The sequence below is a fragment of the Coturnix japonica genome, chromosome 2, assembly GCF_054131305.1.
Source record: "Coturnix japonica strain WE chromosome 2, WE-NBRP24, whole genome shotgun sequence".
NCBI lineage: Eukaryota > Metazoa > Chordata > Aves > Galliformes > Phasianidae > Coturnix > Coturnix japonica.
In genome coordinates, this window is record NC_140664.1 from 64,049,228 (window position 1) to 64,063,793 (window position 14,566).

At 40.5% G+C, this 14,566-nt stretch overlaps 1 protein-coding gene across 3 annotated transcripts in view; it reads right to left on the minus strand.

The window, feature by feature from the left end:
• The window catches only part of DPY19L1 (dpy-19 like C-mannosyltransferase 1), a 44,498-nt gene extending 30,691 nt beyond the window's left edge, over nt 1-13,807 (minus strand). For 2 of the 3 annotated variants that reach the window (XM_015855064.3, XM_085537685.1), the window contains exons 1-7: nt 13,304-13,807; nt 12,621-12,689; nt 9,153-9,177; nt 7,353-7,440; nt 6,597-6,734; nt 2,332-2,452; nt 873-966 (exon numbers count right to left, since the gene is read on the minus strand). In XM_015855064.3, the coding sequence (XP_015710550.2) occupies nt 873-966; nt 2,332-2,452; nt 6,597-6,734; nt 7,353-7,440; nt 9,153-9,177; nt 12,621-12,689; nt 13,304-13,589 (821 nt within the window). In that variant the 5' untranslated portion in view covers nt 13,590-13,807. Of the gene's footprint in view, nt 1-872; nt 967-2,331; nt 2,453-6,596; nt 6,735-7,352; nt 7,441-9,152; nt 9,178-12,620; nt 12,690-13,122 lie in introns of all 3 variants that reach the window. The other variant, XM_085537684.1, reaches the window with a different exon arrangement.
• Nucleotides 13,808-14,566: the final 759 nt, after the last annotated feature.

Below are 14,566 nucleotides of genomic sequence, written 5' to 3' on the forward strand. Positions count from 1 at the left end.
AGGGAACACAAACTACATTCTTTACCCCAAAATGTCCGACAGTTACACTAGCCGACTTCCTCTTTTCACTGTCAATTCAGCTCCCACCATATACTATTCTTTATCTGAGCTTTCACCTCATGCTTGAGTGAGAGCAAAAGAACACAAGGCAGTGAAGCCAGGGAAAGAAGAGAAAAAACAATCACATCTATCAGAGGAAAACATAGCAGCTTTCTGCATTTCTGCAGAACTCGCAAATGAAAATAGAGGTACAAATATTTCTGCTTCTATTTTTCTGCTGAACACGAAGCCTATTTCATATATGAAAGAATCTTGCAGTTCCTGAAATTAAAAGACAGATACTGGAAACAGAAATCCGTTGCAAAAGGGAAGTATGTCTGAAAAATAACATATTATCTTCCAAAATATTTTAACCCTTCCATTATATTAAAATTGAAAGAAATTCAGTATTATTGGAAGAAAAGCATTGTAAAAACTCCAGTCTTGGCTAAAAGTGCAGCATCATTCAATGTATTTTTTGTTTGTTTGTTTGTTATGAGTATGAATTACACTGATAACATTAAGAGCACAAAGATGCAAAAACTGATTTTAAAACTCTCTAGTATTTAGTTCTATCCACAACCTAGTGGTATCAACACTATACCACTTCACTGAAATCTCCTATAAGTTTTTGTAGCATCAGTATATATTTTAATAAATAATCTTATTTGTCCTGATCCTGATCACTAATTTTTAGTGATAATGTTGTAGTATTTTTATTGCAATATACTGTACAAACAAACAATAAATCCTCAAAATCGTCTACTTTCTTTGTTTTACTGTAAAAGCAAACTGGTAACATCAACTAAATAACTAAGTCTCAACTGCCTTACCTGAGGTATGTGCCATATATGAAGAACAGTGACATCATTAGTCCATTCAAAAGAAAAATCACAGCAACATAAAAGGAAGCAGGGTCTCCCCACCCTAATAAACAAACAGCAAATATACATAAACGGTCATCTAGTTTATAGAGCAAAACACAATCATTATAGTAAAGAACACTGCATATGCTAACTAACGTATTTACAGAAAGGGGCAAAAAAAGTGCCACCAAGATTACTGGGAAGATTAAATGAAAAGATTACACTCCTAAAAATAAATAAGTAAATTTAGAAGGTGAGAAAGAGGCAAAGTCTGTGGGCAGGAAGGAAGCACTACCTACAAAAAAAACCTGAAACGTATAGAAAGGATAACCATGACCATAACAACATTCTTGACAGATGTTTTGACTTTATAAAGGCTTTTAGATCTAGTTTGTATTCCCTATACTCGCATTTCAGGCGTAAATGTATCCTTAAATGCATCACACATAAAGCTTTTAGCTTTTTCTTCTTTCATTAGTTGCCAAGAGATGTTCTAATAACACACAACTTTCAATTTACTCATTCACAAACCCTTCTGTGCTCACATGCCTATCCCTTCTTCTCTTATTATTTCTTTATACCCTCCAGTCTAATCATTTCTGCACGACAGCTTAAAAAGCCTTGTTCACTATAGAGCAGCTAGCAAAACTTCATTCTGGTACACAGAAATTTTATTCAACACTGTCAAAAATACAGCAGGACAGTTCTCTAAAAAAAGACAATGATATGCTCACCAACCCTGGAAGCCTCAACAGCTGTGTGATTTGGTTGTTGATAGCTTTTTATGTTTTTGCTGCTACTGTTTGACATTGATATGAATATTAAATATAGATATGTGACCACACAAAGATATGTGAAATGATAAAATGAAATAACTTTACAAACTGACTGTATAATGTTTCCACCGTGTTTCTCACAGAAGTACTTGCATTGTGTAATGCTTAGTTTAAAAGACAATACTTTAAATGTTCAAAAAAGAATGTTCTAAAGTGGCAGCACCCCAGTTTTGGCATCAAATCCAAGATACACAGATAAAATTTTTACACTGAATATTAAGTCACAACACAAAATACTGTGCAAAAGGGAGCCTTGTAGTTATCCTTTTCCCCTCCCTCTCTACTCCTTGTATTCTAGTTATGGAAGAAAACACAGAGGTTAAGTTTTTGTCTTAGAACAAACTGCAGATTCTACAGTAGCTACAGAAATATCATGCATCTACAGAGCCTCCAATTGTACACAAGAGATCTTATAACAGCACAGTATAACACAGGCTCAGACTACAGCTATGCACATTTGAAGTGCACTATAGGAGTTCAGCCTAGATAGGGGCAACTATCTAACAAGCAAAGCCACATTCTATTCGCTGGTGATCTTAGGATCCACAAAAAAAGCTTGCAGGAAGGAAGTAAAACAAGATGCAACTCACCCTCACAACTTTCAACAGGACTAAGATCTTTTCCTCTGTTTACAGTCCAACACATCTTTGTTGGTATACCAAAGAAATCCATAACAGAAGTATATATGCGGTACCAGCTGGCAAGGACCACCTAGGAGGAAAAAAGGATTAGAAGTTTCTGAAAACTCAACACCTGACACAGAAATCACTAGTATTTTACACACAGAAAAACTGCGACTCATCTCACAGCAAAGTCATTGGGTAAAATAACCAAGATATTCTGTCAGACATAATAGAGTTCATAAATGAATAATGTGGCCACTCCAGTTAAGCAACTCTGAACGTTATAACCCAAAGGTCCCTAGAGTGAAAAGACATTTCACCACTGCAGCATTATTGGTCCCTGCCCTGTGTCAAAGAACACATGTACAGGAAGTATGATCCCACCTATCCTTTCCCTGTGCAGCTAATAAAACTGTTACGTTACATCTTTAACCATGTCAAAAAGAAAATACAGGGAATAATACCTTGATCCCTGATAAAGTGTGCACTGGGTTTATGGGGCAAGTTTTTGGTAGCAGGGGGCTGAAAGGGTGGCCTCTGTGAGCAAAGCCAAGTAGCTGCCCATGTCAGATGGCAGCCAGATCCAGTCTGCTGTGAGTGACCTGCCATTGGCCAGGGCTCAGCCAACAGCAGGTGGATGTGGGGGAGGCAGTTGTTCTTATTCTGCTTTCAGTTCTCACTGAAATAGCTACGTTTTATTAAGTGCTATAGTCTGCTACCAGTAGGTAATAAAATAAATGTAAATCATGCTGAAAGTAATGTCTCCTGTTTGTTCCCATGGAAACTAAAACAGACAGAAAAAGCACAATAACACTAATTGATAGAGCAAATTCTCAGCTACAAAACACTATTTTTCAGCATAGTCACCACCATTAGTTACGCATTTTCACCAGTGATGAACAAGAGCCTCACTGTCGGCAGGCTCACTATACTCAACATGCACTGTTTGGTCTCCGTTAATATTCAGAAAGCAACAATGGATGTCAATTGGTACATTTTTTCCACATGGCAGAACTCATTTCCACATCTTTGCTTCATACACACTTCCACGTCAGACTGCTTCACATAAAATGTCAATTCCCCTCCTGCTTGTATGCTCTCTTCAAGCACTGGAACACTGCAATGAGGTCTCCCAGGATCCTTCTATTTTCCAAGCTGAAGAAGCCCAGCTTCTTCAACCTTTATTCATAGGAGAGGTGCTCCAGCCCTTTGATCGTCTTTGAGGTTGTCCTATGGACACAACCCAACAGCTCTGCATACTTGCTGTACTGGGGCAGAGCACAGAGGGGAGAAATCACCTCCCTCACCCTGCTGGCAGCTCCTCTTTTGATGAAGCCCAGTATCCTGTTCACCTTCTAGGCTGCTATAGCAGCCCAGGCTGAGGGAACTGGGCTTGTTCAATCTGAAGAAGAGAAGGTTCCTGGGAGACTCCATTATGGCTTTCCAGTATAAACATGGGGGAAATAAACTTTTTTACAGGGGTAGACAGCAATAGGACAAGGGGAATGGTTTTAAACTAAAGGAGGGCAGATTTAGATTAGATGCTGGAGGAAATGGTGATGATAAGGTGCTGCAACAGGCTGTCCAAGAAGCTGCAAACATCCTATTCCTAGAGGTGTTCAAAGTCAAGTTGGATAGGGCTCTGCGCAGCCTGTCTGTTTTAGGGCTCAGCAACCCTGTCTATGGCAAAGGGGTCTGAACTACATGACCTTTGAGGTCTCTTCCAAGCAAAGCCATTCCATGATTCTAAAGAATACTGAGACGGTTTTCAGTTGCACTCAGTGACAGGATAAGAGCCAATAAACATAAGCAGAAATACAAGACCATCCAACTAAACAAAAGACTTATTTTTATTATTAAAACAATCAAACACTGGAAGCCCAGTGAGGTGGGGATACTCCAAACCTAATCATAGATAGACCTTAGCAACCTATTCCACCTTGCTTAAAACAAAGTGGTACAACTAAGTGATGTTCAGACAACCCTTTATTCAATTTTTCTGCATGTCTATGGTTAGATTATCTTTTCAAACTAGGGCTCCAGACATCATAACTCAATTTATCCATGCTCTTCACATTCCCATAATGTAAACCTTGTATATTCAAAATATACCTACAACTTTTTGTCTAGACCCATACTCATAAACAATAATAGGACTGGGAACCAACTCCAAATCATTTCTCTTAACACCTAAGCGTGGTGGTACAATGCCAATAGAATGCAAATAAAAGCTTAGAGACATCTGTCCAGCATACATGCATCACCAGCCCTGAAGCTGACTTTACACTAAGCCAATAAAGCATTCTTGCTGAACAAATCTTGCACAAAAAAATTACAGCTTAATCTTTTTATGTCACAAGTGCTTATGTCAGCTGCAGATGTTATCACACACGAATACTCCCTAAATCCAGCCTCCACACTCCCAAGACTTTCACTTACTTCACACAAAGAACAGAAACATTTTTGCCAAGAGCTACTTCACATGAAACAGTTAAAACATGAGCATGAAAATGGAAGCAAGCCAGTAGCACAAAACTGCTAGGTCAATTAGAACACAATGGCATTTTCAGAATTTTTACTGTATTGAATTTGATAAGACAGTAAATGCAGAACTCGGGGGAAAAAAAGACAAATTTCCCTGGAAGCATTCAAGGCTGGGCTGGATGGGGCTTTGAACAACCTGGTCTAGAGGGAAATGACCCTGTCTATAGCATGGGAGTTGGAACCAGATCAACTTTAAGGTCCCTTCCAACCCAAACCGATTCCATTATATCATAAAATATTTGCACAGAAGCTAGATATCAAGTATTAAGTGACTAAAAGGAGCAGAGAAGACCACTGCCAGCTTTTCATGCCCACACAGACACAGAAAAGATGAATGAACTCATAACATATCACCAAATTCAATGCGGCAGTAAGAACCTAGAAAACTCTAAATGAACAGACAAGCCTACATATTTTGCACAGCAATCTACTTAATGTTTTAACAGAATGTCAGCCATCGTATTTCATTACTCTCGTTTTGCTTTCAGCAAACAACATTCCATATTTCATGATGATACTGAAGATTCTGTTAACAGTAAGTTCACTTGATCAGTTACCTTTGCTTTTTCTATGTCAGATTGTAGGTGAAGTCAGTAAATCTTTCTCAGCTAAAGAGAATATATTATTCAAATACAGCACGCATTGGTAACACTGCATTTCTAGAACTGAATTGCATTCCCTTTGGAGTTAAAAACAAACCAACCACAAGACACAACAGAGAATACCAGAAGTAAATAGCATTTACTTCTTCCTGAGCAAGGAAGTAAAAAGCAAAAGAAACTGGTGAATGAGAGTTGTGTATGCACATGTTAGCCAGGAACTCTTACACATAAATTTCCTGGAAGCAGCTCTGCTCTCACAGAGCAGAAGAATGAGTTTAAATGCTAGCAACCAGGCAATTACAGCCACTATTAGTCCCTGGTTCTCCAAGAAACAAGTTGTTCCTGACACACAGAATTATATAAATGAAGATTAATCAAAGGAGTTTCCCCTTTGCAAAGTGTTTGAAAGACAAAGGCAACAACATCCCTAAGTGAGAAAATCAAACATTTCTGTAATTACTGACATCATTTTAGTGACAACAACAAAAAAAAAACAGACTAAAAACTTAATCTAATCAGGTAACAAGCACATACAAAACAGCCAAAATTAGTCTTCTAAAGAGGAATTCTTCCACAACAAAATAAATTACCACCATTATAGGACTTAAGGTCCACAGTAAATTGTGATTTTAATTCTTAGCTCATTGTCTTAAACAAATTGCAAATAAAAATAATCTCTCAGTATCTTTATCCCCGCAGACACTGTCGCATGCCTCTTTCACTTCATATGTCCTATTTCCTGAACTGCACAAAGTCAGCAACCTACTTCCAGAGCTAAGAAGAAAAATATGCTAGAAGTACAGAACTGAATTGCAACTGTACAGCAAGGGGCTTATTCACTTTTGATTTTACATAGGTGACATGTGAGAACAGTAAGTAACAATGGCAACTGACCACAGCATACAAAGTTACTTTCAGATTTTAAATGTGAAACCGAAATACAACATCCCACCTACATTTCATTATTCAGCCTATCTTTACAACTGCACTTTCCACAGTAGCACTTCTCACAAATTTATAATCAAGTTTAAAGAAACCAAAGATTTCTCAAATCTTTGAGAAACTTATTTTTAAAACACAGCTTACCTCTGGGTAAAGATTGAACCTTTGTAAGGTGTTGATCACTAAAGGATATTCAGTTAGTCTGTCATTCATAATTGCACTCAGACCATTCCAAAACGATGGTGCTTCAATAATAATCTTGAAATAGGAATAATAAAGACCCTACAAAGAGAGCAAAAAGATTATTTATGATTAGAGAGGTCACTTCTGCTTCACAAATAACCATATACAAGGTTTATTTTTAAAGGGACTTCTGTATTTCCAACTAGCAGGACAAACTGATTCAAGAAGACTTCCCAATTTTCTGAATCCTTTATATTAGTGTTATTGAAAAAATGTGGGCTTCCTTCCATTTTGTTTCATGACACATCCGAATCTCTCATTTGTTTAGTTAACTATGCAAACTAGCATACTATTTCCTAATTCTCAAAATTAATAAAAGCTGCCAAAAGGAATACACATATGTAAACATTAATTAAAAACAACTTTTATACTCTTGCTATGCCACATCTTTAATCAAAGCTACGCGACAAGGTATCTTCAGTTCCACACTTTAGATCCTCTACAATCATATATTTAAATCATATTTTAAGCAAACTGCAAAGAGAAAAATTTACAATTTCTCATCAGCAGAGAGAAATGTGAAAGTGTAATTTATGTTAGCTGCAAGACAAAAATATTCTAGTTATTCAGAAAATACTAAGAAATTAGGTAAAACCGAAGATCAAAAGATCATCAACTTTTCCAATCATTTAATCTTTTATTATAAAAGAATCTAACCATTTCTGTGCGAAAAGCCATTTCTCTTTCTAGTGTTGACAGGTGAGAAAAGTGACGGTCATTTTCAAACAGAGTTGTTATGTGCCACCTGTTTAAATAAAAACAAAAAACAACAAAAATTCAATGAAGTTTTAGAACTAGCATTAAGTCATATGTGCCAAAAAAGAGCTGGTAACACATTTATTGCAGACCCAAAGTCTGCTTATAAACTGCTAATTACTCAGATTTCCTACCAATGTGGAGCTCTTAGAGCAGGTCCAGAGAAGGGCCACTAAGATGATCAGAGGTCTGGAGAACCTAACCTAAACCTCCTATGAAGAAAGGTTGAAGGAACTGGGCTTGTTTAGCTTGGAAAAGTGAAGGCTGCGGGGAGACCTCGTTGTGGAACTGCTGTTTATGTGGGTGGACAGTGACAGGACAAGGGAGAATGGTCTTAATCTGAGACAGGGGAGGTTTAGGTTTAGGAGGAAGTTTTTCACCCAGAGGGTAGTGATGCACTGGGACAGGTTGCTCAAGGAGGCTGCTAATGCCCCATCCCTGGAGGCATTCATGGCCAGTCTGGATGTGTCTCTGGGCAGCCTGGTCTGGTGGTTGGCAACACTGCACATAGCAGGGAGGTAGAAACTAGATGACCATTGTGGTCCTTTTCAACACAGGCCATTCTATCATTCTATGATATGATTCAATATGAATCCATAGACAACTCATTAAATGCTATTATGGAATTAGTTACAATACTCAAGTGAATTTTAATGGAAGCGTAGACATTTATACATAAAAAGTGCATTGCTATTCAAATTAGCAACGATACATTTTAGCAAAATTCAAGTATCTGACAAATAAAAAGAAGAACAGACTAAAAAGTGTTACTATGATGCACATGTAAGCAGTGTTCATTTTTTCTATTTCTTCTATTATTTTTTTAATTCAGATATCTGTGATCATATACAGAAATTATTGTTATTATTTAAGTAAGGATGAATCTACAAAGTTAATCTTTTAAAAACTAGAAGAAATGCAAATAACTGAAGGCAAAATTTGTCCAAGTGAAGCTTCCTCATTGGAAAGAAAGGATTAAAAATAAAAATAAAATAAAAAGATGGCAATGCAATGCACACAATCCTCCTTCGGAATGGAAATTATCAAGAAAGGAGCTACCAAAAATCAATAGCTCTTCTTGAGCTAAGAAACAAAAACACAGTGGCAGAAATTGTTACTTTTTATCTTTACAAAAGCAGACCGGTGAATATCACTACAGAAGCCATTCTGTTTAAGGTCTAAAATACTAAAACTGAAGGTGAGGCTTAGGATGGTACATGAAACACAGTAATTACATGGACAAAAATTAGTTCAAAATCCATTTCTCTACATACAAAGAAACCACTGGCTAGACAAAGGTCAAAGAAAACATAACACAAGACTGAAAAATTAAAGCACAATGTAAATAAGCAGAATGAAGAAGGATGTTGAAAAGATTTACCTGGACGTTCAAAACCCACTCAGGTTAAAAAAAAGTCTGCAGCTGCTGAATTCGCATAGCTAAGCTATGATTCCTGTCAATCACTCATTCTACGAGTCTAATAATTCACCGGCTGAAAAGCAGGTTTCACTCTTAGTTGGACAAGCTTAAGAAACCTTTCAAATCAGTTCTATAAAAACAGAATTATGCACCATAGAGGTGACAACTTGGTTTTGAAAGGAAAGATCTAAATATATTCAGACAAGCTATTTGGATAATTTATAAGTCAAAATGACACTGTGAAGTATCACATTACTCTCAAACAGTAAATATAATCTTACCAATGTAGGACTCCTGCAAAAGCAGCTGTAAAGGAAACAAAAGGTGTCAAGTTACTCAAATATTTAAATCATAGAACATTAAATCACGTTCTTTTAAATAATTACAGTACTACTTTAGAGGTGCTTAGAAGGTACTCAGCCTCCAGAGCAGCAGCAGAATAGGGACATCTGAATTAACTTTTATGGGCAGATCTTTAAAAATCTGAAATTATGCTGATGACAGTGTTCCCACCTGTATCATGCACCACTCAAGGTGATCCATCAGAATCTAATATACACATTTCAGCTATGAAGAAACATAAGTGAATTATAAGCATAGGTAAGTTATACATAGCAAGTTCTGAGCATTTTTAAGATGTCAAAACAAGTCTAATGGAGACTATAATTGCTGAAAATGGTAAACACTGCCCGTAATAGCATTCTATTTAACTATTCTGAGACTCTCTGCATTGTTGTGACTTAGTTGCAGAATGAGGGAGGCAATCTGGAGGAACAATGAAAATAACAAATCGTGATAAAGTGGTGGGTAAACACCATACATCTCTGACATAATGAGCATTACAAGATCCAAAGAGATCAGAAATCACTCCACTTTGCATGAGCAGCATTCCCACTGTATCCAAAGTTCACAGTAGAAGACAACCCAGCACAAGCAAGGAATCAACAATGTATACCAAGACTCTGGCATTCCCAGACTGAAGTGCCTTGGTTGCTCTCTGTGCACATAGTGCCTCTCTGCCATGGAAAGGTCAGGCTGACAGGTGGCCTTCAGCCCAAGGCAACCTTTGTGGCTAGCAAAGGGTCCTGTTTTTCACATGGGCTACGTGAAGCATAGGGGCCCAAGAGGTGCTGAGCTTGTACCCCTCTCCAGGGTGCTGATCTCCACACCAGTAGCAGGAGGCAGGAGGACTAGGCACGGCACAGGTCGCATGTACAAAGGGGAACCTTACAGCAACTACCTCCACACTCACAGACACTACAGAACACTACTGAAGGCAGGTCTGTTCAGACTGCGTGCTACATGTGTATGATGGTTTGAAGAATAAGGCATTATTTCATTTCTCAGCAACACTTTTAAGACTCCCAATACAATTAGATGCTGAAATAACTTTACATATTTACTCACACATACTCCAACTATAAAAAGAAAACAACCATCAATTTTGAAACAGATTACATGTTAAGTATGTGCAGAAGGAGAACAGTAAATGTACATTAGCTGCTGGCACTGTCCATGACCTCAGAATTCACACAGTTCCAGATATGCCCAAAATACAGTATTTTCATAATATTTTCATAACATTCATATTTCATAATAGGGAATTTTCCGTTATCTATTCATAAAGTTAATGATATTTCAAATACAAATGTTCACTTATTTCATAGAGAAAACAGTGTATTTAAATCTTATTCTTCTGTCCAGTAAATATTGCATTTAAAAATCAATCCAGCAAGTGTAAATACATTCAATCGCAGTTATCTTCTAAGAATATGAAGTTTCTTTATGAAACTTCCCAGTATTACTCTCTTGTGTGTATAAAAAGAAAACCTTTTACAATCACTCAGCAATTCAAGTAATTACTTAGATTTAAACAGACAATGCCCATAATTCATAGACTCACATTACCAATTCAAATCTACACCTGTCAAAAGATGGCATCCAGATGATAAGCTAGTTTCTGATGGAAAGCACACAGATCATTTCTCTTAAAATTACCATCCTTTAATCCCACTAACGCTCAGGAAGGGAAGGGAAAATAGAGTCATAACATCAGAAAGGCATATAAAACTACAGTGTACCTGAAGTTGCAGATGCCATTTTCTCTCCCTATTTAAGAACCATAAAAAAGCAAAGCATATAATCAGATTTTTGCAGACAGAGGTTATTATGCAAAATCTGATGGCTTGGTCTTCTTGTGTTTATCTGTATCCTGTGTTTTCTGTTCTAAGAGGGCAATGTGAAAGACATAAGAGATGCAATCCAGGTTTACAAGTTCAGTACTGAAGAAAGAAGCCATTCTTCAAAAGCTGCGATATACACCATTCATTTACCAAGAGAACAATAAACGCTAAGACACTGTAATACAAAAGGGTATGAAGCATACATGAAACTGATTAATACTTTCTACATTTCCAGAGGGACTAGGGTAGGAATGCAGGACAACAGGTAACAAGAAGAACCATGTAAGCATGGGCTGTTTCTGTGCCTTACTCAGGATGTTCCATTCTGAGATTCCACGCAATCAAAATTAGGCCTCAATTCAACAGTCATTAAAAAAGTATGGCATAAGCATTGCAGAAAAGTGTTCTCAAAAATCTGACAACTTTAATATGTTAATATGTTACAGATAATCTTTAGAGGAAAAAAATAACAAGCTATAACACAAGCTCCAATTGCAAAAGCTTCTCTTTACAAAACCTGGACTTTAAAGTCAAACAAAAGAAGCAACAAATATTCAAATACCACTAAAACTTAGTATATTTACAGCCTTTACTACAGCAAATGTCACATTGCTATTTATAACAGATTCACGACTAGTGGTTTATTAAAAGGAGCTATTTACAAATAGCTCCCTGAAGCATTCAGGTGGCTACCTGAGTTTTGCAGACAAATTCAAACTCCAGAAATTCTAAGGCTCTCTACCTAATCTGGTCTCAAATTTCAAACAAATGAAAGCATTCTTTCGCTTCTGACCATCTGTTAAATGTTTCTGTGTCACACAAGTAACTGTTAGTTTAGGAAACGCTGAGTAAACAGAAATAAGCAAAGCAATTCAGGAGCAGTTTATTCATCAATTAGTCTGTACGCTAAGTGTTGCTTTTCTGCCATTACTCTGCAAGGCAATTCATCAAACTGAAGAAACTCCCTCTGGCAACAAGACCACTGGCAGTGTCATCAATACTGCCAGCATCATTGGAATTCCTTGACAGTCTTTTAATACACCTTTTAGAGAACAGATAACTCTGCATCAGTTAAATATGCTATTAATAACATCTGCTGACTTTAGGAGTGCATTTTTTTTATATAATTTTGCAAGCACTTTGGATGCTCTTTCCAAGATTTTGGCCTTCAGCCATTTTGCCATTTACTCCCAAATATTCCCAGAGATACCATTTAAATTTACATCCCCCACCAGCTTTAGGTTCTTCCAGCCATAATCCTTGCAAAACAAGCTGGTTTTGACTAATTACTTATCAATACTTTGATAATTAAAGACCGAATAGGGGAGATCTATACATTTCTTCTGGGCAATCATCTTCAAACAAATGTCTCAACATCATATTGACTGCTGTAATAAGTTCAAAAAAATGGTGAAGGTATTTCCTGATCCATTTTCACTGTAAGCCAGGTTATTTTTTTCCTTTTCGACTCACACTTCTCACTATACTTTGATACAACTTACAGCTGCAGAAGAAAGAAAGAAAGAAAAGGAATACATTTCTCCCCAGCATATTCCTTCTACTCACCCAGAATGAAAGTGAGCCATATCTTGCTGTCAGCTTTAACAATGGCATCCATTCTGTCACCAACAAATACTGTCAAAAGAAAGCAAGTATTTGAAGCATCGTTTCGAGAATGGCCTCTGTGAATCTGTTCAAACTTTGCAGTGTTAGCGTGCTGCAAAAACAGTCTCCACCAGACTTCAGAACTGCAGCAAGAATTTCATACAGCAAGCCAGTCGCTGTGTGAACATCACAGACAGACTTACCATCACAGAGAGACTATTCGGGAGACTATATGAACCATCAGGTTTTTAATTCCTGAGATAACTTTCACGAATTAACTGGTGAAAAGGGGAGTTGGGCACATCCGTGCTACAGACAGATTTGCACATACAAGTCAGACTTTTACAACACAAGCCCCCCTCCATCCTTCCAACCCAGCACTACAGTGGCACACACGCAGACAGCGCGGACACAGCACAGCCCGTAAGCGCTATCAGCGGGACCGCCGTACGGAGTTACTCACACGGACAGCCCAGAGGGTGTCACGGCGGCAAGGGATCCTTCCCTCTCCTCGCCCCCATTCCCGCCGAGGTCCGCGTGGCTCTACCCGCGGAAACAGGAACAGGGCAGCCCCCAGCTCCAGCGCTCAGCCCTTCCCGGAGGCACCGGGCAGGGTTCCGGGAGGGCCCGCCGCCCCTGCTCACCTCGCAGCCGCTCTCCGCAGACGCGCAGCAGTCGGAGGTGCCGCGGGCCCGGCGCGTCCCGCATCCCGCCGCCCGCCGGCCCCGCCCTGCCGCCTCTCGGGGGGTCGCTCCTGCCGCCCCGCCGCCCGCCGCCTCCACGCCGCGCCGCGCGGGCCCCGCCAGGGACCTGCCCGCCGGAGGAGCGCGCCAGGCCCCTGCGACCGTTCCCGGGACTGGAGCCCGGCGAACGCTGCCTGGGGTTGAACGGCAGCGACTCTTTGTTCCCGCCTCCGGTCGGAACGGCCATCTCCGCATAGTCCTCGCCGGGGCCGGGAGCGGCGCCGGAGGAGAGGCGAGGGGGGCGGCGCTCCGCCGGGAGCTTCCCCCACCCCCGGGCAGGGCCTGGAGGCCGCGGGGCGGGGCCGCAGCCCGCGGGCTCCGCGCTCCGGGCCGAGGGGGCGGCCGGGCGCTCCTCCGCCGCGCCGCTCCGCTCCGCTCCCGCTCCGCCCGGCTGGCCACGTGGGGACCGGGGCGGTGCTACACGGCGGGCGGTAACGACTCGGCCCGCCCCGCGCGCACGCACGCGCCGCCCTGCAGCTCCGAGACACCCCGTCCCTCCGCCCCTGATCGCGCCGCTCTGCCTACGGCGGTGGAGCCCTCGGGCGGATCGCTGGTACGAGGGGTGGGAGCGATGAGCTTCCCGCTCGCCTTGCCTTGGGGCCGCCTGCTCCTCGCGAGCTGCCGTTTCCTAACTTCTCACAGCGTCCCGCCCTCCGGCGGTTCCGTCAGTTGCCTTTTAATTGCCGGCAGTTGAGCTGTTCGGGTTTTGTGAGCATCACCTCGGTGAATTCACACATCGCTCCGAAAAGTTGGGAGATCTCTCTGGAACGCTTCACACCCTGGAAGTGACACCCATGCCGTCTTTTTAACTGCTGGCGGGTGTGTTTAACCGCAGACCAGAGGCTTCCCAGACACAGAAACCACCTCCTCCTTCCTTCTATCCTGTAGTTTGAAAGCGGTTTTGCTCTGCCACGTGCTATAGATACCTGACAACCGAGTTTCCTTCCCCACAAGCAGGGCAGCTCCGCAGGTCACCCTCCAGCAAAGAAAGGCCGCAATCAGCATTAGCTGCCTTCAGAATATGGCTCAGGGTTCAAAGGTTAAAAATGCATTGAGAGGCGCTGATCTGAAGTAATACGTAGAGAAATCAAGCACTGCTCTGCGCTTGAGATCTGAACGGCCATTAACGTGGGCTGGCAGCCTGAAGATTTTCAAGCCTCTACA